At 53.5% G+C, this 25,608-nt stretch overlaps 4 protein-coding genes across 5 annotated transcripts in view; 1 reads left to right on the top strand and 3 right to left on the bottom strand.

The window, feature by feature from the left end:
• The window catches only part of LOC119696487, a 1,710,157-nt gene that overhangs the window by 1,505,158 nt on the left and 179,391 nt on the right, over nt 1-25,608 (top strand). Inside the window, 1 exon segment of the mRNA XM_038126215.1 lies at nt 2,625-2,631. Coding sequence (XP_037982143.1) covers nt 2,625-2,631 — 7 coding nt within the window.
• The window catches only part of LOC119696488, a 1,499,846-nt gene that overhangs the window by 1,322,267 nt on the left and 151,971 nt on the right, over nt 1-25,608 (bottom strand).
• LOC119696509 overlaps nt 1,165-25,608 on the bottom strand; it is a 41,936-nt gene continuing 17,492 nt past the window's right edge. For both annotated transcript variants that reach the window (XM_038126260.1, XM_038126259.1), the window contains 3 exons: nt 4,131-4,231; nt 2,811-3,159; nt 1,165-1,463 (listed from right to left, as the gene is read on the bottom strand). In XM_038126260.1, coding sequence (XP_037982188.1) covers nt 1,370-1,463; nt 2,811-3,159; nt 4,131-4,231 — 544 coding nt within the window. In that variant the 3' untranslated portion in view covers nt 1,165-1,369. The remainder of the gene's footprint in view (nt 1,464-2,810; nt 3,160-4,130; nt 4,232-25,608) is intronic.
• LOC119696499 (hydrocephalus-inducing protein homolog) lies at nt 8,033-11,678 on the bottom strand. Its single transcript, XM_038126246.1, has 5 exons — nt 11,292-11,678; nt 10,688-10,920; nt 9,950-10,101; nt 9,329-9,410; nt 8,033-8,210 (listed from the first exon to the last, which is right to left on the bottom strand). The coding sequence occupies exons 1-5, from the start codon at nt 11,626-11,628 to the stop codon at nt 8,067-8,069; spliced, it is 948 nt and encodes a 315-aa protein (XP_037982174.1). The 5' UTR covers nt 11,629-11,678; the 3' UTR covers nt 8,033-8,066.

Genomic DNA, 25,608 nt, shown 5'->3' with positions numbered 1-25,608 from the left:
GACTGGACCTTGACTGCACTGGACCCCAAAGAGCTTCGTCGCCTCTGCGTTTGGTAGCTATACCTCTTCCTCTCTCTCCCCCCTTTTTCTTTTCCGTAGGTTTCTCTCTCTCTCTCTTTTCCCCAATCCCCTCCAACGCATTTTGCTGTGATTATTCAATAAAGTACACTGGTCTTGATTGTTACTGCAAACCCCTTGCCGTGCTGGTGTTTTGTACCTTGAGATCAAGTAACGAACCATCACCAATCCCGTTCGTAAGGGCGGATCATGACACTGTTCTCCAGCCACTAAGAGTTAGTACGTTACAGTTTAAGCTAGAAGTTGTTTTTCAGTTTTCCTGCAGTGGAAAATTCGGGGACCTTTTTTCTACTTGCAAGATCGGCATGTTTGTTTGCCAGTGGTATCTTTCTGCTTGGTAAAAACATCTTCTGTGGGTTTATCCTTTGCTCTAAGCCATAACAACTCTTCTGACTAACATAGCCTTTGCCTTCTTAGTTATCCAGGAAGTCTGGCTCAGCAATTCTTTTCTTCTATGTCAAAACTTGCTTTCATGTCTATCCCTTCTTCAGACTCTCCATTCACAAATCTTTTGGCCAAGCACACATATCGGTGAGACTTTCTTGTCCAACTTTCATCCTTCCCAACCAGGGCAATGATTGTCCTTCTGTGCTGGGCACTGGTGAGGCCACACCTCCAGTGCTGTGTCCCTTTCTGGGCCCCTCAATAATTAAAGTTTTTCCAGCAATTGCTTCATTCATTATTTGCCTCCCTTCCCTGCCTGGCTGTGACAGGAACTGCACCAAAGTGGAAGTGCCTGCAGCTGAGGGAAGGCTGTGCTTGGGTGTCTGGTTCTGTTTGTTGTTGCTGCTGCTGCTGGTGTTGGTTTGCCTTGTTGTACATACTGGTAAAGAACTGTCACAATAATCTGGAGGGAAGGGGGCCACATTCTCCACTCCAGAGAGGTCCCGCGGACACCTGTCTTTCAAACCAAGAGAAGCTGACAATATTACAATTTATTAACAACTGTTTATAAACAATTAATTGACAATCAACAACTAATTATCAATCGAACAATTAATTGACAATTATCAACTAATTATCAATATAACAATTAACTGACAATTATCAACTAATTATCAATCGAACAAAGAATTAGTCAATTAACTTAGCTAACTAAAAGGTAAGCCAGAGGTGTTCACTGGAGCTTGGCAGGGTAGCTGCAGAGGTCTCTGGTGAAGGGTGGGAGACCATCAGCAGCAGAAGGCACGATGTCGCCGGCTCCTGCCGGATGCTCCAGCTGACACAAATGCTGTTCCTCAGGTGTTGGTCTCCAGAGCACCTCCTTCTTGGGTCCCTGGCCTTTCTCCATCTACTCCAATGGTTCATCAACAATCTTCTGCTCCTGGGCTGTGCCTTTCACAATCACCTGCCCCATCTTCTGCCTTGGCTCCAGGTTAGGAATCCTAGGAAGAAAGGGACTGCTATTAGCCAGACAAACACTTCCAGCCAGCCGCTTTTCTGTCTCCCTGCTGAGCGCACAGTCTTGCATCCTCTCTCTGTGCAAGCAGCGAGCAGCAAATTCAACAAGTGCACTCGCTGCATGGAGGCTGCAGAGCTGCAAGGGCAGGAACATGACCAGTGAAATGCCTGGGGACCAACTACAGCACACAGGGTCCCATGTAGACAAGCAGGCCTTGCTTGTGCCAAAAGGAAGCAGAGCTAGGGACTGGCTGGTCCCTGGATCTCTCGTTCCAGATTTTGCAACCGTGGAAACCTAGGGCACTGGGAATATTTCTCTGTCTGCTCTGGGGTCTCCTGACCCCCAGGCAAGCACTGACTTTGACCCTCATTCATGGAGAAAGTTTCCTAGACTTCAAGATAGACTAGAATCCACAAAAGTGTGAAATAGATTAGAGAGAGGAGTGTAGATGTATCACTTAGGTGAGAAATTGAGGTTTGGGGATTTCAGTATGTTGTGGATGGAAGCAAGATGGAGGGCACAGGGTGTTGTCCTGAGATTCTTCTTCATGCTTCTTCCTGGGTTTGGGTGGCATTTTGTAATTGGACAGAAAAGTCTGCATTGCGGGCTTGGAGTGATCAGCTATTGGGTTAAAAGGGAGAACAATCTAGGTGTCCTTTCTTAATTGGATAGTTTAGTCTGAAAAGACCTTGTAACAAGAGATTGTTGTCCATTTTGTGCCTTGCTAATGAAAAGCGGCTGAACTCATGGTTGTGAGACTGTTCTACTGATAAGAAATAATAAACACCTGAGTCTGAACATGAACTACCATCTCAAGAGCCTTCAATCCAGACCCAGAGAAACCGATAGTCACCCTCCAGGAGCTTACTGTTCCATGCAGTGTTCTTTCCCAGTGCCTCCCCACCAAGGCCAACGATGATCTTTCTGTGCTCCTGTGGGTGTTTCTGCCACCTCTCTGGGGCTGCCTGTCTCCCACCTCCCCATCCCAGTCAGAGGGACTGAAGGGAGGATCTTAGGGGATGAACCAGGCTGTGCTTGGTGATGCCCAGCAATAGGACAAGAGGCAATGGGCAGAACCTGAACAGGAAATTCCACCTGAACCTGAGGAAGAACTTCTTTCCTGTGCAGGTGACGAGTTGCCCAGAGAGGGTGTGGAGTGTCCCTGACGGGAATTATTCCAGAGCCCTCTGGACACAACCCTGTGCCATGTGCTCTGGTGTGACCCGGCTTGAGCAGGGAGGTGGGAGCAGATGACCTACTGGGGTCCCTTCCACCCTGTCCCACCCTGTGATTCAGCGACACCCATCAGTAGCATCAGTTGGTTTCCCACCTGCACAGCAGGGTGGTCTTAAAGTTCCCTGCGCACTTTGGGGAGAACTGCAGGTGAAAGGTCTGCTTCTGGCCAGGAGCGATGGTGCCATGGTAGGGGCTGATGGAGAACAGCTCATTGATAACATCTGGGAAGATTTCCAGGGAGGAGCTGGCACGCTTTGGAGAGAGGTTATTTTGTTTTGAGCGGCGAAGCTTCTTGGAGCGCTCCTGCTGCTCCTGCTGCTGCTTGTCAGGCCACCACAGCCGCTGCACTTCATCAGGCATCTCAGGAGGATGGTCCTGCTCCCACCACAAAAGATGCAGCAGCTCTCTGCAATGCTTCACGGTATCATAGGAGAGGAACCGACCTGCAGGGAGGAAGAGGACACCGCTCAAAGACAAAATCCTGTGCTCCCAGCAGCTCTGCCTCCTGCTGCAGGTGGGTGGAAGAGAGCTTGGGATGCACCTGGAGCATCTCTGGCAGAGTACTTTATTCTAGCAGGAAATAGAGCATCTGGGAGCAAGGCTCTCTGCCTGCAGCACAAACTCCTGTGCCAAAGCAGGAGAGTTGGTTTTAGACAGTGACTTTGCTTTAGCCCTGGAGCGGGGAACTGCACACAGACACTGGCTGCAGGGCAGCCCACTCGTTACACCACTGTTTTTCCCAGTCTCAGACTTCTCAAAGAGATGACCTGCTGTCCCCCTTCTCAGTCCTGACCCAGCACGTGGCTCTCCCCAGAGCCAGGCTCAGCTCCTTTGCAGAGCAGAAGAGGCAGGGCAAGAACAGAAGGGGCTGAAAGGCAGAGGGCGATGTGGAGAGTTTTGTGGACAGTTGGCTAGCTGAGAGAGGCCATTTAGACGTAATACCCTTGGTTAAGCAAGGAGACAGGTAAAGGAGCCAGCAGTCAGTTTCCATATAAGGCAAGGACACTGTGCCCTTGCTGCAACAGTAGAAAAGGGAGGGAAGATATTCAGCTAGAAATATGAAGGAAAGCAGAAAAGTCTTAACAGTATTACTACAAGAATGCAGAAGTAGGTGTAGTCGGCTGATAAGTAACTAACCAATAATGAGCTCGCCTTTTGCAATATGTATTAGCCTTATTAACACCAATATAAATATGCGTGTCTATCAATAAAGTTTGAGGCTTGTTGTTCATCATCGGATGTGCAAGTCTTCCTTTATCCATCAGGGGGACAAGGAGAAAACTCTCCAGCTGCAGCTGGGAAGATGCTGATGAAAGTGGATGTGTGGACAAGGGTGAAAAAGCAATTCACGTGTTGGAGGGAAGTGGCAGGGTCTTCTCCCCAGGCCCTCAGCTACCAAGTGGAATGCTCTTACGCATCAGAGTGGTTGAGTATGGCTTCTTCACTGGTTCACTCTCTGCAGCTTTCTCCCAGGAGTATTTCAGGGCTACCTCCCCTGTGTTGTGCATCATGAAACTGAAAAGCAAGAAGGAGGAATTAAAAAAAACAACTCCTGTAAGTATAAAGCAAATAGGACAGTAATGTTGTCTGATGGACTCCTGGTAGCACTTTCTCCCGAGGAGCTTCTTCTTGCCCAGGCAACCCTGCCATGCTCAGACTGCTGTCCCGGGTGGCCCAAGAAAGTATTTCAAAGTCTGGAAGTTTAGGAGAAAAGGGCCAACATGGTGCTCAGGACATGGAAGCTAAGGGGCTTACTCTGGACTTTAGGTCTTGCTTTGACTGCAAACTTATTCTTGAGCAGATGAAGACAGGTGACATGCAGTGAAAGCAAAGCCACGGCTGTTCTCAGCAGAAAGGTACGGCAGCATTGAGCCTCTCCTGACCACCATCTCCTGCTTGGCTTTGCGTGCACGTAAAAGGGCCTGTGCTGGTTTTTGTGGGAATCCTTCAAATCAGAGGCTTTGGGGTTTTGTAGCTTTGGCAAAGCTACAAAAGGCAAGTCTCAAAGACAGCAGAACTGTGATTAGAGCTAAGCAGTAGCCATAAGATTTGTCAGCAGAAAAAATTATATAAGAGGTAGAAAGTAAGTAAAGGCAAATAGAACAACGGTCTGTGTATTAATGCTTGTCTAGAATAACTCCCTAAGCTACAGAAAAGTCTATCTAGCGAGATATTAGGAAGTTCTAAGCTTAATGATGGAGCTCTGTGCATTGTGTTTGAAGGCTTACAAGTAGGTATTGTATTTGAAATGAGCAAGCATTGCTTTAACCAAAGGTGCATGTGCTTATGGTGGTTGGATGGAACTCCTGCCATCTACTGTCAATATGCTTTTGCTTTGTGTGATTGGTCAAAAACCTTTTCAAGTCAGTTGTAACATTAAGTTCTTTATCGACTGCTGGGGATGTGAGCTGCTGGCATCTACCCATGGTCATACCCATGTAATGAGGCTGATGCTGGAAAAGAAGCAGCTCGAGATGCGTTCCCCAGCAGTCCCGTCCCATTCATGGTTTGCACATAGAGCCCCAGCCAGTGACAGTTTTGGCTGGGGTAGAGTTCTGGGAAGCAGGCTCTGGGCCAGCCCTGGGCAAAGGCAGCTCCCGCTCACAGGAGGAGCTGTGCCTGGCCTCCAGCACTCACGTGGCTGTCGATGTCTGGAAGGACACGGCCCCACTGAACTGAACCATGATGGTGCTCAGTTGGAACTGGGCGTAGGCAACAACGGCACTGAGGTACACCTCGACCTCCTGGCTGCTCTTCACCACCAGAGCATCACCCGGTTGTGGGACTGTCTTGACCACCTGCAAACACAGGAGGGAGGAATCACTGAGCAGAGCCCAGAAAGTCAGGCTGAGAAGGGCAATCTCCTGGCCTCCAAGATCAGCCTCACTGAGAGACTAGAAAGGGCCATTCACTTTTACTTCCCTGCAAAGAGGACAACATTGGGACTGTTCTGCTACAGTAGTTGTTTCTAGTCACTGAAGTCACTACTACAGCTGTTAATATCCCCCTGGACACTGCAGCTGTGTTCCAGTCCCTGTACTTCAACCTTGTAGAGGGACTGGCTTTCCTCCTGCTCCCCTAAAGTCCAGCAGGTCTCAAAATTAGGGTCCCCTGCTGGAGCTCCGTGGATGGAGAACCCCAAGACTGAAGAAGTCTAGAAAGCACCTTTTTCTTCTTGTCTTAGGAGAAAGTGCTCTCCAGATGTCATGTCTGGAGCAACAGCCACACTGCTGGGAGCTGGGCATGGGCATTTTGGGATGTGAGCGATCCCACTAGGAAAGTCTCCAACTGCAGATGTTCTGATAGAAAAGGGGATGGTTTAGAGGCCTTACAATGGTCCAGAAACTCTGAAAGAACCTTCACCCAAGATGAGTGTGTTTGGCAATAGTGACAATAAAAGCAAGAGTCTCTGGAGATGATCCTTCTCTGGACTCATCCATAGAGTCATGCAGGGCCTGGCTACTCCATGATGAGATATCCCACACAATACAGAGACCACAACCAAATTCTCATGCAGACCAAACTTGGAGTTCACCAGCAGATGCAGAAGAAGTGGATTTCCCTCTCCTTCAAGAGAAGAGACAGAGTGCAGCAGACTGAACTCCTTGTTGGTGAGAAGGCACCAATCAGATGAAGAGATTTTTAACACCATAAAATGGGATAAAATCATAAAGCATTGCCATCCATTCAACATGGGCTGCAACACTCGTGCTTGTGGCACAGACTGATAGTTGTGTGTGCCTAAAGGTCTCTTGTGAAAAGGCTTCCCCATCTTGTGTGAGTGTATGTGGTCACTGTGCTTCCACCTCTCCCCTGGAGTGCACTGCTGGTGAACCTCATGGCTGTGCAATGTCCAGAGGAAGCAGGAGCTGCTCAGCCAGCAGTGATGGTGTTATGGTGGTTCTTTTTCCAAATGCTGGGTTGGTATTTTTTGCTGTTTTGCTTCTTACCTTGCCCATTTCAGCCCATATGGCTGCCAGGTCTCTCCTGGTGGGATCCTTCCACAGGATGACGATTGGTGAATCATCCCAGAAATGAACCTTCCTTTGTGGCCGATCAAAGTCGATCTTGGTCACCTTACATTTCACAAGGTGCCTGCGGAAGGTGGCTGGGACATCTGATTTCAAGCTCACTGTGATGTCCTTGGCACAGCCAGGAGGGAGGTATCCCACCTAGGGAGAATCAGGGTGTCAAGACCAAACTGGAAGCACTGCCAAGGGCAGGACTGACAGCAAAAGGGACTGATGTGGTGAACAGCTGTGCCAGGAATCTGCACCTCAGAGTGGATTTAAGTGAAGTTTGATACACAAAAGTAAGAACAGAAGGTGCCATCTCCCATAAGATGAAGCCTTTTCTGCAAGACTGGCAGCCTTAGCCCTGCCAAGCCAAAGACTGCATCTCCTACATGGCACTGGAACGGGCTATCAGTGGCTTGTGGGGGCTCCCTGCCAGCTCCTGGGCACACCAGAGCATGGCTTGAGCAATGGGGAGAGGCAGAGCAGTCCATGCTCACCTTGGGGGAGAACCGCAATGGGGCGTTTGCCTCCCACTCAAAGTGCATCATCATCTCGGAGTGGTTGGTGATGCTGAAAGTCCTGCAGCAGAGCTCCCTGACAGGACAGTCCCCAAACTGGAGGTGGTTTACTCTGAAAGCTGTTAGGAAGGAGAGCAAGGGATCTCAGCATGCAGGGAGCTCCATCTGCCCCCGTCATGTGCACAGACACCTGCATGTTCAATGCTTCCTAGCTCCAAGCCTTCCTCCCTCTGGAGGGACTTCCCCAGGCAGTTCCACCACTTCCATGGAAACACCCTGACACATCCCTAAGCCAGCAGCGTGCAGCACAGCACACACTGCTCTGCATGCATGGCTACCACGCCCTCAGGCCACCAAGTCCTGTGGGTGACAGCCCAGGCCTGGCTAGAGGGAGGACACATATGATCAGACCTTTTCCTCTTCCTTGCTCCACCTTGGCAGCCTCTCCTCTCTTACCATCAATGTTTTTCATCAGATTGCAGCCAGCATTCCTGTCCTCTGTGTCCTCCTCCAGTCCATCAAGGGTGAATTCATCCATGTGGCCTTCACCCACCAGCTCTATTAGGGTCTTGCTGGAGTAGGTGTCCCCTGCTAACATACGAATCTTCCCTTCCAGACGTTGAGCCACAGTGGATTTGAAAATTACATCAAACTCTGCCGACTGCCCGTGACGCAGGAGGAAGAAAGGCTTTGTGGCCTTGCTCTCTGCACAGCAATGGAAAGCAGAGTTAAATGGTACAGCTGTACTGAGGAAATACTTCCACAGGATATATGAGGAACACGAGGTTGAAACCAGCTGCCTTCTACGCACAGGTTCTACCCCCAGTGGTTGCAGGCCCTCTTGCTATCTTCACAAGCCTGCCACCTCCAGACACAGCACCACTTAAGCAGCTTAACCTCAGGCTGATGCCCAGCCCTCATTCCATCTGCTTCCAACCAGCTCCAGCCATATGGAAAGCTGAGCCAAAGAGTGCTTCTGCCTTCTGCTGGCTGGCTGAGTGCTCCAGGGCTGTGTCTGCTCAGGCTGGTACCTTCCCACATGCAGCAAATACCTCAGAGGCTCCACTGAGCTAGTGACAGGCCCCCACAGCTCAACCCACCATGTCTAGAAGAACAGAAGAACTTCCTACAACTTGCTAGGAGGAGACCCTGCAAAAAGCCCCCAAGAAAAGCTCGGGGCACAGAGAGCTCAAGGACAGAAACTGTGCCTAACATCTGGCTGCTGCTCAGAGAAGCCAAGAGCAGGGCACGCGTTTTCCCCTTGTGCATGATTGCACTTCATGGGTAATGAATTTACCTTTTCCAGTGGAGTTCTCTTCCACATCTCCAGTGTGGAACACCTCGAGTGTGGAGGCCCTGCCTTTCAAGAAGAACCCTCCGTGCTCACGCTCCAGGTGTAACGTAAACTGAGAAAAGGGAACCCAGAGCACAATGATACTGGTGTGAGTACAGGGTGGCACGGGGACTGACACCCCAGTGCTGCTGGTCCCACATGGCAGCCCAGCACCTCTCCCACTGCAAACAGCACTTAGCACAAAAGTTACATCACACCAGACAAGAAAAAAGGGTGTTCAGAGACATCTGGATAGAACTGACACAACACCAAACAGGACAAAAAGTAATGAGCAGAATGTAATTAAACCACAACTAAGTTTACGTAAAATGTAGTAAACTGGGATCAAATACAATCGAATGGAACTGGGAAGTCACACATGTCCATGAGAACAAAAGGTGGCCTGAGAGACAAGGGGGAAAATACTCCACCACCTTTCTTCTGTTCAACTTCAAGAAGAAAGACTGGACAGACAATTTGCAAGAGTTCCTTCTTGGAGAAGAGACGTCAGTCACTTGTTTCAAAAGAATTTCTGACTCCTCCTCACAGGTCTGCCATGTTTCGTGGGACCCTTCCCCTGTGCCACAAGCCCTTGTTCCCAAACCAGACCATTCCTTGAGCAGGTCCTCCTCACCTTGACAGGTAAGATGCCGTTGTTACGGATGACCAGGGACAGCATCTCTGAATCCCCCAGCCAGAGCCTCTTGAAGCGCAGCACGGCATTTCCCCTCTTGCTGCGAGCACTTGGGCACACGACTGCCAGCTGCGGCTCCTGCCCCTTCCCACTGATGGTGAAGCTCAGGCTTTGGGGTTTCATTTCCACACAGCTGCAGGACAGGCACAGAAACAATTTCAGCTGCCACTAAAACTCATTTCTCACTGGGCCAGCAAAGCAGCAAGGGCCAGCCACAGTGTTTTCCCTGCCTGGTGCTCCCAGACCCCACAACACAGCCCCCCACCAGCCTCTTCCCAATCCAACCAGGGCCATTCACAAGAGGAATCTGCTCCAAAGAGCCAGAGCCTTCCACAACCACAGTTCAAAATTATTTCACTGAATTGAATCATGCAGTACAGCAGGTAAATAAGGAGGCACCAGATGAGATATGGCAAATCCCCTGGCTGCAGTGAGATGAGACTTATGCAACAAGCAAAAGCTCAGCACGAAAGTAGTACAACAGCAAGAAGGCAAAAAGAAATCATTGTCACTGTCAGTAAAGATCTTTTCCAAGAGCAGGAAAAAAACCAAATGCTTATGAGCAAATAGACTTCTCTTGTTCCAATTCAGCCACTAAAGGGTTGAGGAAGGGCAGCTCAAAGCCCCACTCCACAGGTCCCAGGGCAGAGAGTATTTCACAGGGTCAGTTACCCTTTTGGGATGACAAGGGAAGCCCTGAAAATGCAGGTGTAGTTCTGCTCCTCTGGTGGGATGAAGGTCACCGTAGCAACGGCATAGGATGAGCCAGGAACTGACATCTTGAGTGGATGCAGCTTGAAAATGCTGTTGATAAGGCTTTGTTCCTTGGGGGAACCCAGAGAGCAGTGTTAGGAGAAAACACCTTTGAACAGGACACAGTTTTATCCATAAATGCATTCCTGAGAGCAGTCCCAGACAGTGTGTCTTCCTGCCTGCTTCCCTGGGCAGGCTCCCTCCCTCCCAGGGAATGCTGACCTTGGGCTAAAGCATTGTGTGGTTGGTGGGCTGGCAGCTGCCCTGGGCTGTATGGGAGGTGGGCACTGCAGGGGAAACCCTGCCAATAACCTAGAACTGGCCTTCAAAGAGAAGGAAAAGCCAGGGAACCTGAGGAAACGCTCTGCTTTCAACCCTGGCATGGCAGTTCATAACAGCCCCTCTCTGCGTCTGCTTCCAAGAGAGGTTCAGAAGGATTCACTTCTCCCACCAAAGACCCAGAGGTGTGAGCCAAAACCTTGCCCAACACATGCAGAATTCCACACAACTCTTCCCTGCCTCTGCTGCTCTCCCCTGCAGTTGGACCTGCACTGAGCTAGCCTAGTCTGGGCCACGGGCAGCAATGCATCTGGAGAACAGAACAGGCTCTGACACAGCCCTTAGAGGGCAACCAACACCTTGGCCTCCTCTTCTTACCTCTCCAGGCAGGGGTTTGATGGAGAGGACCACGTTGCATGGCAGACAACTTGCGTTGTAGATATTGAAATGAGCCTCAGCCTCTTGCCCAACCTGAACCTTGCTGAAGATGAATCTCTTCTCATCTCTGACATACAGGCCGGTGCCTTCCACCGACTGCAGCTTGTGCTCGAGGTTGGTGCTGCTGCAGATCGGGTACTCCTCGAAGATTAATGTTACATCCTCAATGAATGCTGTGGACACACCAGAGGGATGAGCACGGAGAAGCCTCCCTGATAAATTTATCTGGACCCTGCTGGCCTCACAGAAGCCTTGATAAGCCCTTTCTTCCCAGGTGACTGCTAAAGCCAGCCTTGGCTGGGGGAGCTCCATGGGAGAATGGAGCTCAGTCAGCCTCAGTCTTGGAGTGCACTGCTTTCCTTTCATCCTTCCATGCTTCCCTCTCAGCCTGGAAGGGATGAGTCCACTGGTGGACTCAAAGAGGGCTGGAACCTCTGAGGATTTTAAGGGGGACACCAGGGCTGGCATGCCTCTCTATCCAAGCAGCAAGTTTAGGTGCTGATCAGCAGCAGGTGTGACCAAGGGCACTGTGGGCAGTAGGTACCTGGGAGGCAGGACTGGGCAATCAGGGTGAAGGCAATGCCAAGGGGGTTGTCCTTGGGGTCTCTGCCTGTGATGTCAATGCTGAGCTGCTCCTCACATGTCCCCTCCTGCCCTGCGAGGCATTCCACTCTGATCTCCTGCTGGCCCCACGGACCGATGGAGCCGGAGCAGGGGGACACCGTGAACATGCCAAGACTGTGGTGATCCTGCAGAAAAAGTTCCAGGAGAGGCTGATGGCTACTAGCTGTGCCTTGAGCACCCCAGCAAAGAGTACATCCTGCCTTGGCCTGCAGCTGGGCCCAAGCAGCCAGTCCCAGGGCAGGGAAGGATGACTCCATGGCCCAAAGGCAGCCCCAGGCTGAGAGCAACAAGCCAAGAGGAGCTGCAAGCCTGACCCAAATGGCAGAGAGAAAGGAGTTGGAGTGTAAAGAAGGAAGGTGGTAGCTGTGATCCTTCAGCCTCAGGAGGAGAGCAGAATGAGCTGTGAGGAATGATGGGAGAGAGGTAGGGGACTGGCAAGAAGAAAAAGCAATGTTGTCTAAGCTCTGTGGACTGGCAGTTCAGTGGGGCAGGTTTTTGCTTCTGTGGTGTTCACAGACCTATGCTGGCTGGCAGCTACCAAACACAGAACCTGCTCCCCTCTGTTGACCCCACAACTCCAGGTCAGAGCCAGAGCACAGGACTGCCAGGGGGACTGAGCAGATACTGGACGCCATCCTGCAGACCATGGCCCACCCCATGGCAATGAGCCCTCAGCCTGGTCACAGCAGCATCTTCTCACATCCCCTGCAGCAGCACTGCTGGGGAGCAGGAGTCACCCACCTGTGGTGTCAAGGAGCTCAATTTCCTTCTCGTGGAGCGCTCTGCAGATTCCACTTGCTTGGAACTGAGAGCAGAAAGCAGAGGTATGTGTCATGCTGAGCTCCCCTGCCTTCCTCTCAGGCCAAAGCTGGCCTTCCTGCTCAGAGGGGAAAGCCTTCCTGCTCCTGATGCCTCCCAGAGAGCAGCCTGCAGCTCCCATTGCTGGACAGAGCAGCTCTATCACCAGCTTCATAGTACACAAGGGGATACTGAGGTGCTTTTTTGCTCCCTCGCCCCAGGCCAGGGATGCAAATGGACGACAGCCCAGGTCTGGTGCCTCCTCAGACAGGAAGGGTGGTCAGGGCTGCTCGTATCTTTTGCTTCCCAATGCCTCCTCGGGTGTTTGGCAGATGTGGAAGCTGAAGCTGAGCACGCCTTTGTTCTCCAGCACAACAGTCTGGGTCTTCTTGGTGCCCTTGACCATGGCTCCAAAGTTGACGGGTGAGGCAGGCTCAATGCTGTACCTGCTGTACTCAGCTTTGGCCAACACCCTCACTGGGATGTTGGCAACAGCCTGGCCTCCTTCACCCGAGCTGGCATCTATCACCTGTGTCCACAGGAAGGATGGTAAACAAAGCAAAGAGGCCAGCCTCCACCCCAGTCCCCAGCCTCCACCCCTGGCCTCCATCCGTTTACCCCTCCCCATGTAAGCACCTGCCCCAGAGTCAGATTCTCAGCTCCACTCAGGAAGCCTCCCAAATGGTTTTGAAAGTTTTTGTTTGTGTATGTAGGAGAGAGGATTCTCCCGTTAAAGCCTTCCTTCCATTAGACACCTATCCAGTTTGTGCTCCCAAAACACCGTGTGAACACACAGCCTGGCCCAGGCAGCTCACCTGGCAGTACAGGATGGGTTTGTTCTGTAGGAAGATTTCTCTCGTGGGGTGGAAGAGCAGCTCAACATTCACTCCAGGCTGGGAGGCAAGCAGCACGCCCGACTGAGGCTCAACAGTGAAGCAGGATGCCAAGTCTCGCATCCTGGGACCTGCACCCTGCAGCGTGAACCTGGAGAGGAAGGGAAGGAATGGAAATCTCTGCAGTTAAAAGTACAGGTGCCACCAGCCCAGCCAGGACTTTGCATAGAACCAGGGCACAAAGGGAGAGTGCAGCTCTGCTCAGGGAATCCTGGATCTTGACAGAGAGGGCAGACAATCTCCCAGGACCCCCAAACACTCCTGGGAGCCCCAACCCTCCCAGGACCTCCAACCCTCGCCCAGGCTCCGCTGTCAGAATCAACGGGAGTGGTGCTGCCCTTTTAAGGGGACTTATACTGGGACCTGAAAATATCTGGGCCCTAAAGCGGTGATGGTAGAGAGAACCCCAAAAGTCCACCCTGAGAGGCAAAACATCCCCTACAGAAGCTTGCAGTGGGGGCCCCATAAAAATGTCACTTACAGCTGTCATGATCCCCCCTTGAAAGGGGCTTGTGTGGCTGCGGCCTCACAAACACTCTCAAATAGGGAGTAAAAAACACCCTTGGAGTGGTGGGATCCCCCCCTAAAAAACCCTAAAAAGAGAAAACCTCCTCTTCAAAGGGGTCTAAAGACGCTTAAAGGGTCTCGAGAGGGACAAGATCCCCTCCCCCTGTTGGGGCCTCTCTGAGCCGGGAACTCTCCCATTCGCTGCCCTCAGGGGAGCCCTGAAGGACGGCAGGTCCTGGGCTGAGCCTCCCCTCATTCGGAGCTGCAGAGCAAACTGGGGGGGCTGGGAGGGGGCTTGGGGGCACAGAGGTGACCTGGGGGACCCTCAGTGGGTCCCACCTCCCCCTGTGCCCCCTCTCCCATCCCTTTCCCACTGTTGCCCCCAAACCTCTGCTCCCCCAGCTCGGTTTTGGGGTGACCCAGCACTTCCCCGCCCTGTCCCGGCCAGGGAGGAGGAAGAGGAAGGAGGAGGGACAGAGGAGGAGGGAGATGGAGGGACAGAGGGAGGAGCAGGTGGAGCAGCACCTGGAGCAGGCGGAGGAGGCACCGCGTGCTTTCAGCGCTCTCTGCACTCGCAGCTCCTTCTCCCGGGACCATCGCCCCCGATCCCGCAGGTTCCCGGGGAGGGAGAGCTCGCCCCAAGTATCCCGGGGATCCCTGGCTTTGGGATTTTTGCGGGGGGGATGTTTGCAGCTTGCAGAGCTCCAAAGCCGAGCCGCAGATGGCCTTCGGGGGAACATCGTGGGGTAGCCGGGAGGTGTTTTTGGAGCGTCCCGGCCATCCCCTGGGAGGGCTCACCTGCAAACTGCGTGTAGGCTGTGTCTTGGAGGAAGGCGCCACAGCCAAAGTCGATCACTTCCAGCTGCCCGGTGGCCAGGTCGAGCAGGATGTTCTCTGCTTCCATGTCCCGGTGCAGGACCCCGCAGCTGCCGCACGGCCTCCAGCACCTGGCGGAACAGCCCCCGCGCCTCCTCCGCCGGCAGGAACCTCCGCTCCGCCAGGAAAGCCGAGAGCTCCTGGCGCCGCTGCGGACGCTCCAGCACCAGCAAGAAGCTGTCGGGGAGCTCAAGCCACTGCAGCAGCTGAACGGCACCAGCACAGCCACAGGACCCCTTGGCCAGCAGCACGATCGGCAGGGGCGCACTGGTGCCGTCGGGCTGCGGCAGGAGCGCGATGCCGTCAGTGGGGCTGAGGCCGCGCCGGGGCTCGGGGAGCCCTCAGCCAGCCCGGGATGCTCCGCATGCCCCGCTCAGCCCGCGCCCGCTCTCCCCGCAGGGCTCCCGGCGGCTCCCGCCCTGCCGGGCCCCGGCTCCTGGCCGCCCGGCACGGCCCGGCTTCAGCCGCTGGCCCCGCTCACTCACCAGCTCGCCCCAGGGCCGGATGCGAGCCCGCGGCGCGCATTTGATGGCCACCTGCGAGCAAGGGGCAGCAGCGGGCTCTGCTCGCCGCCCGCCCCGCCGCTCAGCGGGGCGCCGTCCGACAGCTGCGTCCCCGAGCAGACGCTGCCGAAGTCGCCGCTGCCCAGCAGCGAACCCAGCCGGTACCGCTCCTGCAGGGCCTCCTGCGCCTTCCCTGCGCGCCACACGCGGCCCTCAGCGCTCGGCCCCCGCCCGCCCCAGGCCCCGGCGGCTGCGGTGCCGAGCGGCGGAGCTCGGCCCGGGGAAGCCGCAGCGGAGGCGGCGGCAGCGGCCGCCGAGGACGCTCGGGGCCGGGCCGGGGGTGGCTCCGCCCGGGGCCGGGGCCGGGCCTGGGGGATGTCTCTTGATGCCCAGTCTGGGCCTGCTCTGCTGAACTTGGCTTTTGTTTTTTCTTCTTTCTTTGTCTGTTCTCTACCATGTTAAAATTATCCACCATCTCTAAAACCGTCCTTCAATCCCTCCCAGGGGTCACCTCTGCTGTCCTTAGTCTCCATCCCACTGAGCACAGAGCTCCTGTGTCCCTCTATAGTGGTCTTGTGCCTGAGGCCAAGAGTGCTTGGAGAAGAGGGACGGATCTTTTCTACAGGAAGGAAACCACAGAACCCCAGGGTTTTGAAGGCACACGAGAAGCAGTCACCAGAGGCCACGGCAAGCCAGACCTGTCTGTCCTTGCAGCTTTTATCTGAAGGCAACCCTTGGATATTTGGGCAGTATAGGGGTGGAATTGCATTTCAGCCATGGGTTCCTGGACTGGAATGACAGCTCTCCGTAGGAAGGACAAGTGGATCCCCAGTGTTTCAAGGGCAGATGAGAGCTGGCTCTCAGGAAGCCAAGGGAACCTTGCCAGTCCTGGCAGCTTTTGTCTGGGAGCTACCCTTGGATAGAAGGAATTTTGGATTCTCAATTTTGGCCATTGATGCCTGGACTTGAAAGATGTTTTTTTCCGCGGGAAGAAAAGCACAGACCCCCAGTGTTTTGAAGGCAGATCATAGGTGGCCCCCAAGAGGCCAAGGCCAGCCAGAGCTGTCTGTCCTGGCACGTTTCATATGGGAATAATCCTTGGATAGAATCAAATTTGGAGGGGGAATCCCAGTTTTGGCTAGGAATCCCTGGAGAAGAAGGACAGTTCTTTTCCACAGGAAGGAATGCACAGAACTCCAGGGTTCCAGGGGCTGATGAGAAGCAACTCTCAACATGCCAAAGCCAGCTGGACCAGTGAGGCAGCCCCCAGGAGGCCCAGCCACCCAGACCTGTTGCATGTTCTTGCATCCTTGGGAGCCCTGCAGCATCCCAATTGCCCCTTGGTTCCATGAGGCCCTTTAGGGTCACAACAGATCTTGGTTTCCATGAGGCCCTGTAATATAACAGTGGTCTCCTTTGCTCTGCAGTGTCACAATGGCCCCTTGCTTCCACGAGGCCTTGCAGTGTCCAAATGGTTTCCTTCTTGCCATGGGACTGCGCAATGCCACAATGGCCCGTTGGTTCCATGAGGTCGCGGAGTCTCAAAATGGCCCCTTGGTTCTATTGGGTTCCCCAGGATCACAATGGCCCCTTGGTTCCACCAGGCCTGGATGTGTTACATTGGCCCCTTGCTTCCATGGGGACCCACAGTGTCACAACAGCCCCTTGCTCCCATGAGGCCCTGGGAGCAATTGTCACAATGGTCTCGTTGCTTCCACAAGGCCCTGCTGTTCCACAATGGGCCTTGAAGTGTCACAATGGTCTCAGTGGGCTCCCCCACCGTTCACAATGGCCTCCTTCGTTCTGTAGTGTAACAATGCTATCCTTGGTTCCACGGTCCAACTGGCCCCATGGTCTCATGGAGGCCCAACAGGCCCCTTATGGAACCCCACAACCCCGTATGGAGCCCCACAGAGTCACTGTGATCCCCTTGAGTCCAGAGGCCCTGCCATGCTACAAGGACCCCTTGGTTATACAAGGCCCTGCAGTGTCACAATGGCTCCTTGCTTCTAGTGGGTGCTGAAGTAATGGTCTCCATGGTTCCATGAGGCCCAACAATGTCACAATGGACTTTTGGTTCCATAGGCTTTCTTACTGCCAACTACAGTCTCCTTGGTTCCACAGTGTCACAATGGACCCTTTGCTCCATGAGGTTCAGTAGTGTAACATGGACGCTTGATTCCATGAGGTTGTGGAGTGTCACAATGATCTCCTTGGTTCTGTGGCCCTGCTGAGGCTGCTGTGTAACAATGGACCTGTGGTACCATGAGGTTGCAAAGTGTCACCATGGTCTCTTTGGTTCAACAAGGCCCTGCTGCACCACAATGGCCCCTTGGTTCTGTGAGGTTCCGTACTGGCAACAATGATCTCCTTGGTTCCGCAGTGTCACAATGGCCCCTTGGTTCCATGAGGTGCCTGGCCTCCCACAGCTCCTCACAGGCCCTTATGGCCCCTCATGGCCCCTCACAGCCCCTCATGGCTCCCTCACTTAGTACATGGCCCCTCATGGCCCCTCACAGCCCCTCATGGCTACCTCATGTTCCACATGGCCCCTCATGGCCCCTCAGAGCCCTTCATGGCCCCTCACAGGCCCCTCTCAGTCCCTCACAGTTCCCCAAGGCCCCTCACAGCCCCCCACTGTGGATGCCATGGGACAGAGAGAGAGAATCGGCAAGTGTTTCTCACAGCAGCGTGGGAGAATTTTTAGGGAGTTGTAAGGATGTGATAACTTGTAACATATAAGCAATCTGCAGGTGGTGTTTTTCTACTTCATCTTCCTGTTCTTCTCAAGGACAGTGTATGAAGAAGGTGTTTTTCTTAACTAGTCAATCAAATAGAATATACTTTAGCACTCTACAAAAACCATGTGGTTCACATAAATAAAACCTTCTTTTATTCTTTCTGCAATAGTGCCTCCCACCTGTTCCTGCGTCATTCTCGGCACAAGAGTGACACCTCACAGCCCTTCCTGGCCCCTCACAAACCCTCACAGTACCTCTCAGCCCCTCACGGCCCCTCACAGCTCATGGCCCCTCATGGACCCTCAAAGACCCTCATGGCCCCTCATGAAGTCACAAAGATCCTCACAGCCCCTCGCAGGCCCCTCACAGCCTTTCACAGCTCATGGCCCCTCACAGCCCCTCACGGCCCCTCACAGTTCCCCATGACCCCTCACAGCCTGTCACAGCTCTCACGGCCCCTCATGGACCCTCAAAGACCCTCATTGCCCCTCACAGCCCCAGGCGCGGGGCTCCTCCCAAAGGAGGAGGGGTCAGGCTCTGCTTCTTCTCCTTTCATTTCAGTCCCTTGCCAGCAACGAGTAAAGAAAGGCTGAAATGGAGCCTGTCCCCAGCGTTTCCCTCTGGGTTCATTGCGGGCAGGAGCTCTGTGCTGGCGCTGGCCGAGCACCACCGTCCCTGCAGCCCCCAGGCCTTTGCTGTCTCCTGTAGTATTGTGCAGTTGTATTTTGTAATACTTTGTAATCGCATGATTTTTTATTCCCTTATTGTTCCCAAACGGTTTACCCCAGAGTGTGCCCCTTCCCTTTTGCCTATCCAGGCATTTCCTTTTGCTGAGATCATCCCCAAACCCCCCTCCCTAGTTTCCTTGTCTATCACTTGGTATCCCGTCCCCTATATCCAGAACTTTCGGACAAAGTCATCGGGTGATTTGCTAGGGGCCAAAGGTCAGCCCCCCCAACTACTGTCCTATGCGTTATCTGAAATGTCTATTCCCCATGGCCTGATGCCTGGAGGAATCTTGATTGGTCAAGCAATGTATATACCTTCCGTTCCCTCCCATTTTTATTGTAGCCTCTGCATTTCCCTCGGGACTCTGAGCTAGAGGCCCCCCCAACCCGAGGCAACCAGGGTCCCTCTGGGGCTCTGAATAAACCTTGGTTTGGCCTCCTGCTGAGAGTCGCCCTTTTATCTTCTACCACTGTCTCCAGAAGTCTCTCTGCTGCAAAGGCAAATAGCCTGACAGCCACCAGCACCCCCGGGCACGAGAGAATGTCCCCCCGCTGTCGGTCCGCTTTGGGGGTTGCCCCCTGCCGTGTGCCGGCCGGGGCCAGCCGGGGTTTGCTGAGAAGGCTCCCAGATAGAGACGGAGACATCTTGGCGATCCACCGTGAGGCTTCTGCTACACCCTGGGAATCCCATGAAAGGGGCTTAGATAAGCCCTGGGCCGGTGAGATACCTCGGTGAGAAGATCATTCAGATTTAGTGAGTGCTTTTCTCCGCAGGACGAGGCAGGTAATTCCTGTCCCCTCAGGAACCTGTTTCAGGTAGAAGGCCCTGTCCCCAGCATCCCCCACCCGTTCTGCACTGGATTGGTAAGTTTGCCTTTTTTCTTGTTTTCACTGCTCGCTGCAGAGGGCTAGTTTCAGCACAGGCTGAAGACCACTGGATCTGGGTTCTTCCCAATGCTGTAGATGAGCTTGTCTTCCAGAAAGCCAGGGCAAGTGGGGTATGCCCAAATGGTCAGCTCCTGGAGCTGGCCCCGCAGGAAGAAATAGAAAGAGCTCAGGGTGTGAGCAGGAGGAGCCGCCCCGGGGCACTTCTACGGTGCCTGCTCTGCCTGCCCTTCTCCTACCTGCTTCTCCTTTGGTTTCAGTGCCATGCTGGGAGGGTGCAGAAGGAATGTCTCTGCTTCCCCAGCATTCTCAAAGGAGAACTGGACCTTCGCGTCCGCAGGGGAGTTGTTGAGGATGGTTAGATTCACCGAGTTGCCGGGACAGTTCTGGGCCTTGTACCTGCCCACAAAAGGGGAAAAGGCTGCAGAGCAGACTCTTGCCTTTGCCGCACAGCGAGAAGAGCACCGTGTGCACCCAAGGAAGGGATGCTGGAAGACCCTGCTCTGACAAACGAGTGAGGGAAATGGATCCCAGTCAGGGGCGTGGGCGTGTGCTCATCCTTGCCTTACTCTGATGCCTTCCCCCGGACTTGGTGCCTCCAGCCCAGAAGCCTGATGATGCTGAGGCCACCTCAAGAGTTTTTAATACAAAGTAAATTCAAAGGTGCCTAGAAAAATAACACTACACCAGGCACATGGGCTCTTTCCCCTTCTTTCTTGGGGCGCCTTCCCTGCAGGGTACAACAAAAGGCTTTTGGAAAAGGAGTTAAGCTCATTTCTTTCATCAAAGTCATGAAACTGCTTTGGATTTTATGGCTTAGTTCAAAGTCTGTGAAAGAAATATCAAGCATCAATTCCCAAGAGGAATGCAAAAAAAGGTTACAAATGACCCTTCTCTCAGGTGTGGAAATGACTTTGGAGTGCAAGGCTTAAAGAGACAAACAGAAATCCCAGGCCATCCATCAGTCAGGCTAAAGATTGTCCATTTTAAAACTATTTGGATTTCATTTCCTTGGGTTGTCAAAATAGCCCTAGCCTTCCAGAGCTCCCATGGAGAAAAGAACTTCATGTGAAATGTCATTAAAAAGAAGTGACAGTAAATGTAGAAATACACAACACTTAAATGACAAAGTGTTTAGGCAGACTTGATCCAGCAGGGAGGATGCAATGTCATTCCAGGAAAATGTAATTCCTGCTGTACGTTACCCCCAACACCCACTGGCAGGTCAATAATAAAATCTTATTAATAATTACAGATAATGGAAAGGTTTACAAAACCATCTACAGAAGAATTGCTCAATCAGGCTACCTGCAGAACTCAAAGCCCTTCAAAAACCATCATAAAGTTCATTTCCTAGGGGCTGAAGCTGAGATGTGGAGGGGGACACAGAAGTTGCCCCCCAAGTCACCTTTGGACTGACAGCAGCACGCAGCTCTGGCCACCAAGGCAGCCCCCAAGGCACCCACTGGGTAGGCAGAGCAGCTCCTGCAAGGCTCATTTGCCTCTTCTCTGCTCAAGTTCACACATCTGTGCTCCTTCCAAGCCATGTGTCTCCCAGGAAAGTGCCCTGGACTGTGCCACCAGGACAGCCTGTCTCTCCAGGCGTGTCCAGGGAAGTACAAGGCCCAGCAGGGAGCACATACCACTCTCTTGATTTCCCACACAGCAGCGGTCCAAAGTGGAATTGCTTTGTGCTCTCAACATATTCCTTGAAGATGACTTTATCTTTCTGCATGGTTTTCCTCCACCGTGGAAACACCACCCTGGGCAGAGAAAGTGGGGAGGGAGGAGCTATGAGATGCTCCCAGTAGGAAATGTCGTCAGAAAGCCAAAACCCTTCCTGGTGGCTGAGGTACCATCTGCCTTCCCAGCTCCAGCACAGGAAGAGAAGCTGGGCAGCCTCAGGCAGCGCGCTCTGCCCAGGCCAGAAGCCCCAAGGGGCAGCTCTGGCCGTGAGCTCAGGCAGCTGTGGTGTGGGAGGCTGCCAGGGGCCAGCCTTACCGAGGGTTCTGGCTGATGCTGGGGTACAGGCCGGTGCCACTGCAGGGCAGCTCGTACTGGCGCTTCGTCTCCACCAGCTCAAACCTCAGGGTCTGCTCAAACGTCCCCGGGCTTTTGGTGCAGAAGTGGACCTTCAGTTGCACCTCATCGTGGGCAGGCACGACCCACCGGTACCGTTTCAGCCTGGCAGTTAAAGAGGAGGCTTCAGACAAGGAGCAAATGAAACAAGGAGGGTGCACTCGCCATCCCAAGGAGGCACTGGCATGGGGTCGCTGTGGAGCTGGGGACCATGGACCTTGTTTGACAAGCAGAGCAAGAAGCAGAGGCATTGCCTCCTCCCCTGCAGCTCACCTGAGGAATTCTGGGGGGACTGAGGCACCTTCCAGTGTAGTTTTGGATGTTGTGGAGGAATCCTGGGGACTTTCAGTACTCTGTGTGGAGATCTGGCTCTCCTTTGCAGAGCTGTCTGAGCTGGCTGCTTGACCCATCTTTGGCTGGGCCTTGGCCTAAGGGGAGAGAGAAAAGGGAGGGAGAGCTGAGCCCTGAGACAAAATCTTGGAAAGTAAAATGGGGGTTTGTTCACCAGCGGAAGAGAGAAAAAATAAATAAGTCCCCCAGCCCATGGACTTGGGCTTGCACCTTATTGGTGTTTGCTTTGCTTAGGACACCCCTGCTACTCAGGACCCTCTCCTTAAAGGAAGTTGAGGGTTTAAGTGATTTTTTCCCTCTTGTCTTAGAGAAGTGCTCTGTCTCCAGCAGAGCTGTCTCTTTTGCCCCACCCCTGACAGAAAGGAGACATGCGGACATGGGGCCCCCATCACATCTTCACTTCCTCTCCACAATGATCCTTTTCCATCCAACCTGTCCCCCATGCCTCCAACTAGCTTGGTCCCTGCCCTGGCACCTTCAGTGCCAGCACCACTGGAGCACCCACCAGATCGTCCTCCACGGCAGCACCTTCTGGTGCCACAATGGTGAAGGGCTCCACACGCTCTGCAGGGCCCGACCTCTGCTCTGGGTACTCCACTATGGAGAGCACAGCAGCGGGGGGAAGGGGAGGCCCTTCGGGATCTAGTCCCAGATCTTCCAGCATCTAAAACACAAGAGAAAATCCTGCTTATCCTTCTGCCACCTTCATCCTCGCAACTCCTTCTCTAAAGGCACTGAGCTTTTGGCCATGGGGTTTTTGACTCATATGAAGTCCAAGTGCTTTGTTATGCCCAGTGGGGTGAGCAGGCTCCAGAGCAAAGGCAAGAGCTACAAGTGGGACAGGAAGAGAAACCTCTCCCGAGTGACTCAGCTGAAGAAAACAATGACCATGAGCTGCCCTGTCCTGGAATGTTTATAATGATTTCCAGGCTGGGAAGCTCTGAACAGACTTGGACACAGAGCACTCCCACTTGCTGTCCATCTGAGGGATGGTGATAACCTCCCCATCCACACAGATGATACAGAGTCCTTGTGGAACATCATCAGGGGCCTGGACAAAGCTCTGTGCCATTAGCACCTGTGGGGACACAATGCTCCAGGGCCCACGACCACGGCAAGCTCAAGATCTGAGCCTTGCAGAGTTTTACCTGGTCTTCTGTTGGCAGCTTCCCATCCCTCCGGATTTCCCTCATGGAGGTCTTTGGATCTGTGCCCTGCATGTGCAGGCATGGCACCCCGACAGGCTCATCTCTGACTGCCCCTTCTGCAACTTTGCTTTGTGGCTCCAGCTGAGATGCCTGAAGACTCCTTCGGCCTCCACGTTTTTGTTCAGCCTTCTTCTTCGCCTTCTTCTGAGGCTTCTGGCCGTTGTTTTCAGCTGAAGGCTGGGCCTCTGCCATGGCCTTGAGCTCTGCCTGTTTGGCCTTCAGCCTCTTCTGTGCTTCGTACTCCTCCAGCACCTCTGGGGGCACCGTGTCACCCACAGCCCGCGGAGGCATTAAAAAGCTCTTTTGGTGCTCAGACCCCAGTGCCATCCGCAGGATCTGTGTGTGTAGGGAAGAGAAACCATAGCAAGATTCCTTTTCTCGCCTTTCATCTCACACCCTCAGCAAACTCGATTTCTGTCTTCCCCCTCCCAACAACACAAACTATTGAAGTCTTCCCACAGCATGTCAGCAGAGCCGGCCTTGCACTGGGGATTGCCTCCATCTCCCTGGCACAAGCCTGGGAATGCTGGAGTGCTGTGAAGCTTGGGCAGCCTGTACATGGGGATCAGACCTGCCTTCTCACCTTCTCCTCCTCAAGGTACTGCTCATCAAAGTTCAGGGAGTAAAACTCAATGGGGAAGTTGCACGGGTTCCTCACATCCACTGTGGCCTCCACCCCAGCGCTGCCCACCAGCACCCATCCCATCTTTAGTGCTGGGGGGCTGAACTCCAAGCGTGGCTCCAGACCTTGTCCTGAGAGGTGCAGCTTTAAGTGATTGCTGCTCCCACAAATGCTGAGCTGAAGCTCATTCTTGTAAGACCTCTGAAAAGAGTTAAATCCAGAAAAGTCATCCATGAAGTCCCAGGTGACAGGACCCCAAACACAAAGCTTGCTCCAAGCTCAAGGTGCTATCAGTCCCTCCAAGGTGAGCGGAAACCAAAGATTTATTTATGCTAGGGACTACAGTGTCTGTCTCCTGGGTCTGAGTAACTGGCATGAATCCTGGTGTGCACTGTAACTGGGTAGTTGGTATCAGATGGATGGACAATGGACTCTCAGGCGTTTTCACCTAGTCGTGCAGGAGTGCAACGCTCATGGGAAGGGCCTTGGGGTTACAGTGTCCAGACACAGTCCTGGCACTGCTGCATCAGGCAAACGGCAGCTCCAGGAGAGAGGCAAAGGAGCTCTCGCTGGCAAGAAATAAGGGTCAGCTTCCCTGCTTAGTGTTTGGCTCTGGCCCAAGCCAGACACAAGATGGTTAAGTCTCTCGAGCAATTAAAAGATCCCTGGGACCGTTTGTGGGCACAGAAGCACTTGTGTCCACGCTGGGACACACTGCCAGTTTCCGAGAGCCAGCAGCCACAGGCAAACCACTTTTGGGAATGCTCCATCCTTTAAGTTAACTCCCCAGCTGCACGGCAATGTGCAGGCAGGCCAAAACCCCAGGGACTGCTGGCAGCACATCACTCCAGGTGACTGTCCTGCTGTGCTCAGCAAGGTGTCTGGTGGCTGTTTTGTCTGTCAGTTCTGCAGCAGGATGAGCCTAGACTGGCCATTCCAGGATTATCCTCAGCGAGTGTGCAGCTGCTCTGCACCAAGTGTCACAGCTGCAAATACAGCCAGGCAAGGGGGAGGCTGAGGGGTGTTGGCCACATCCCCCCATGTGCCAAGAGGCAGCCTCAGAGCCCTGATGGTCTCTGTGCAAGCTCCCTGTGAGCATTTCAAAGCCCATCTCACGGCAGAACTCGCCGGGGTGAACTTTCAAAGCGCACACCAAACCTCAAGGTGCAGCCGGGGGGCAGGCTCTTCACCAGGCCCAGGTCCACTCTGAAACCTTGAAGAGATGAACACAAAGCAGCTGAGATACATGAGAAACACAAAATGTGTCAGAAGCATGTTAAGGCCTTTCAGGTGTCCTGGCTGAGAGGTCTGGGAAAAGCCCCATGCCGTGCTGTGACCTGGACAAAAACTTAGAGTGCACCTGAACACCCCTCAGACACAGTGAGCCACAGTGTGATGGAAGTGCAGCCCTTCCTCAAGGCCTCTCTTGGAAGCCTCTTTTGATCCACCAGAGGATCTCACAGGCTGCTTCCTCAATAAAGGCTGAACACAAGTGCTGTGACAGTGTGAACGCCAAACAAAGCATTTCCAAAACACAGCAGACCCCACTGGTTGGCAAAACAAGCCCCCAGAGTGCCCAAAGAAACTTGCTGCTCGTGGGAGGCAAGGGCTGACGATGCTGAGAGGTGACCAGGGTGATGAGCCCATCTGTGCCCTGCACTGAAGCGTTAGGGCACTCACAGGCAGGCCAGGAGAGGTCCCTGGCCATGGACGGCCAGGAGAATTCTGCCTCTAAAGCTCCCAGCAGCGGCACTGAGAAGAAAAAGCTCAAAACCCTCCCCAAGTTCAGTGGCTTCAGCTAACCTGTCTGAGACACCTCCTTCAAGCCCACAGGAAGCGTCTCCAGCACTGCTTACCTGTGTCCTGCAGGACAGATAGATCGACCTGGGAGAACACTGGGATCTGCCCAGGGTTGCTGATCTCCAGAGTGCTTCTCCCAGTGTTACCCTTACGCACAGTGCCCATGTCCAGGACATACTCGGGCAGCTCAACTCTGCAAGGAGGAGTAAGGACAGTCCTTTAACCCCAGCCTGGCTACATGTCCAA

This window comes from Motacilla alba, unplaced genomic scaffold, assembly GCF_015832195.1.
Source record: "Motacilla alba alba isolate MOTALB_02 unplaced genomic scaffold, Motacilla_alba_V1.0_pri HiC_scaffold_31, whole genome shotgun sequence".
Classification (NCBI taxonomy): Eukaryota; Metazoa; Chordata; class Aves; order Passeriformes; family Motacillidae; genus Motacilla; species Motacilla alba.
This window is presented reverse-complemented; position numbering and strand designations above follow the sequence as displayed.

What these genes read in the sequence shown, in the direction of transcription:
- LOC119696499 (XM_038126246.1), bottom strand. Translation starts at nt 11,628, where the DNA reads ATGGAGTCATCCTTCCCTGCCCTGGGACTGGCTGCTTGGGCCCAGCTG. An exon ending in TGCCCAGTCCTGCCTCCCAG is followed by an intron (nt 10,921 to 11,291) that starts GTACCTACTGCC and finishes GTGTGTCCACAG; the next exon opens with CATTCATTGAGGATGTAACA. An exon ending in TCAAACCCCTGCCTGGAGAG is followed by an intron (nt 10,102 to 10,687) that starts GTAAGAAGAGGA and finishes GGTTCCCCCAAG; the next exon opens with GAACAAAGCCTTATCAACAG.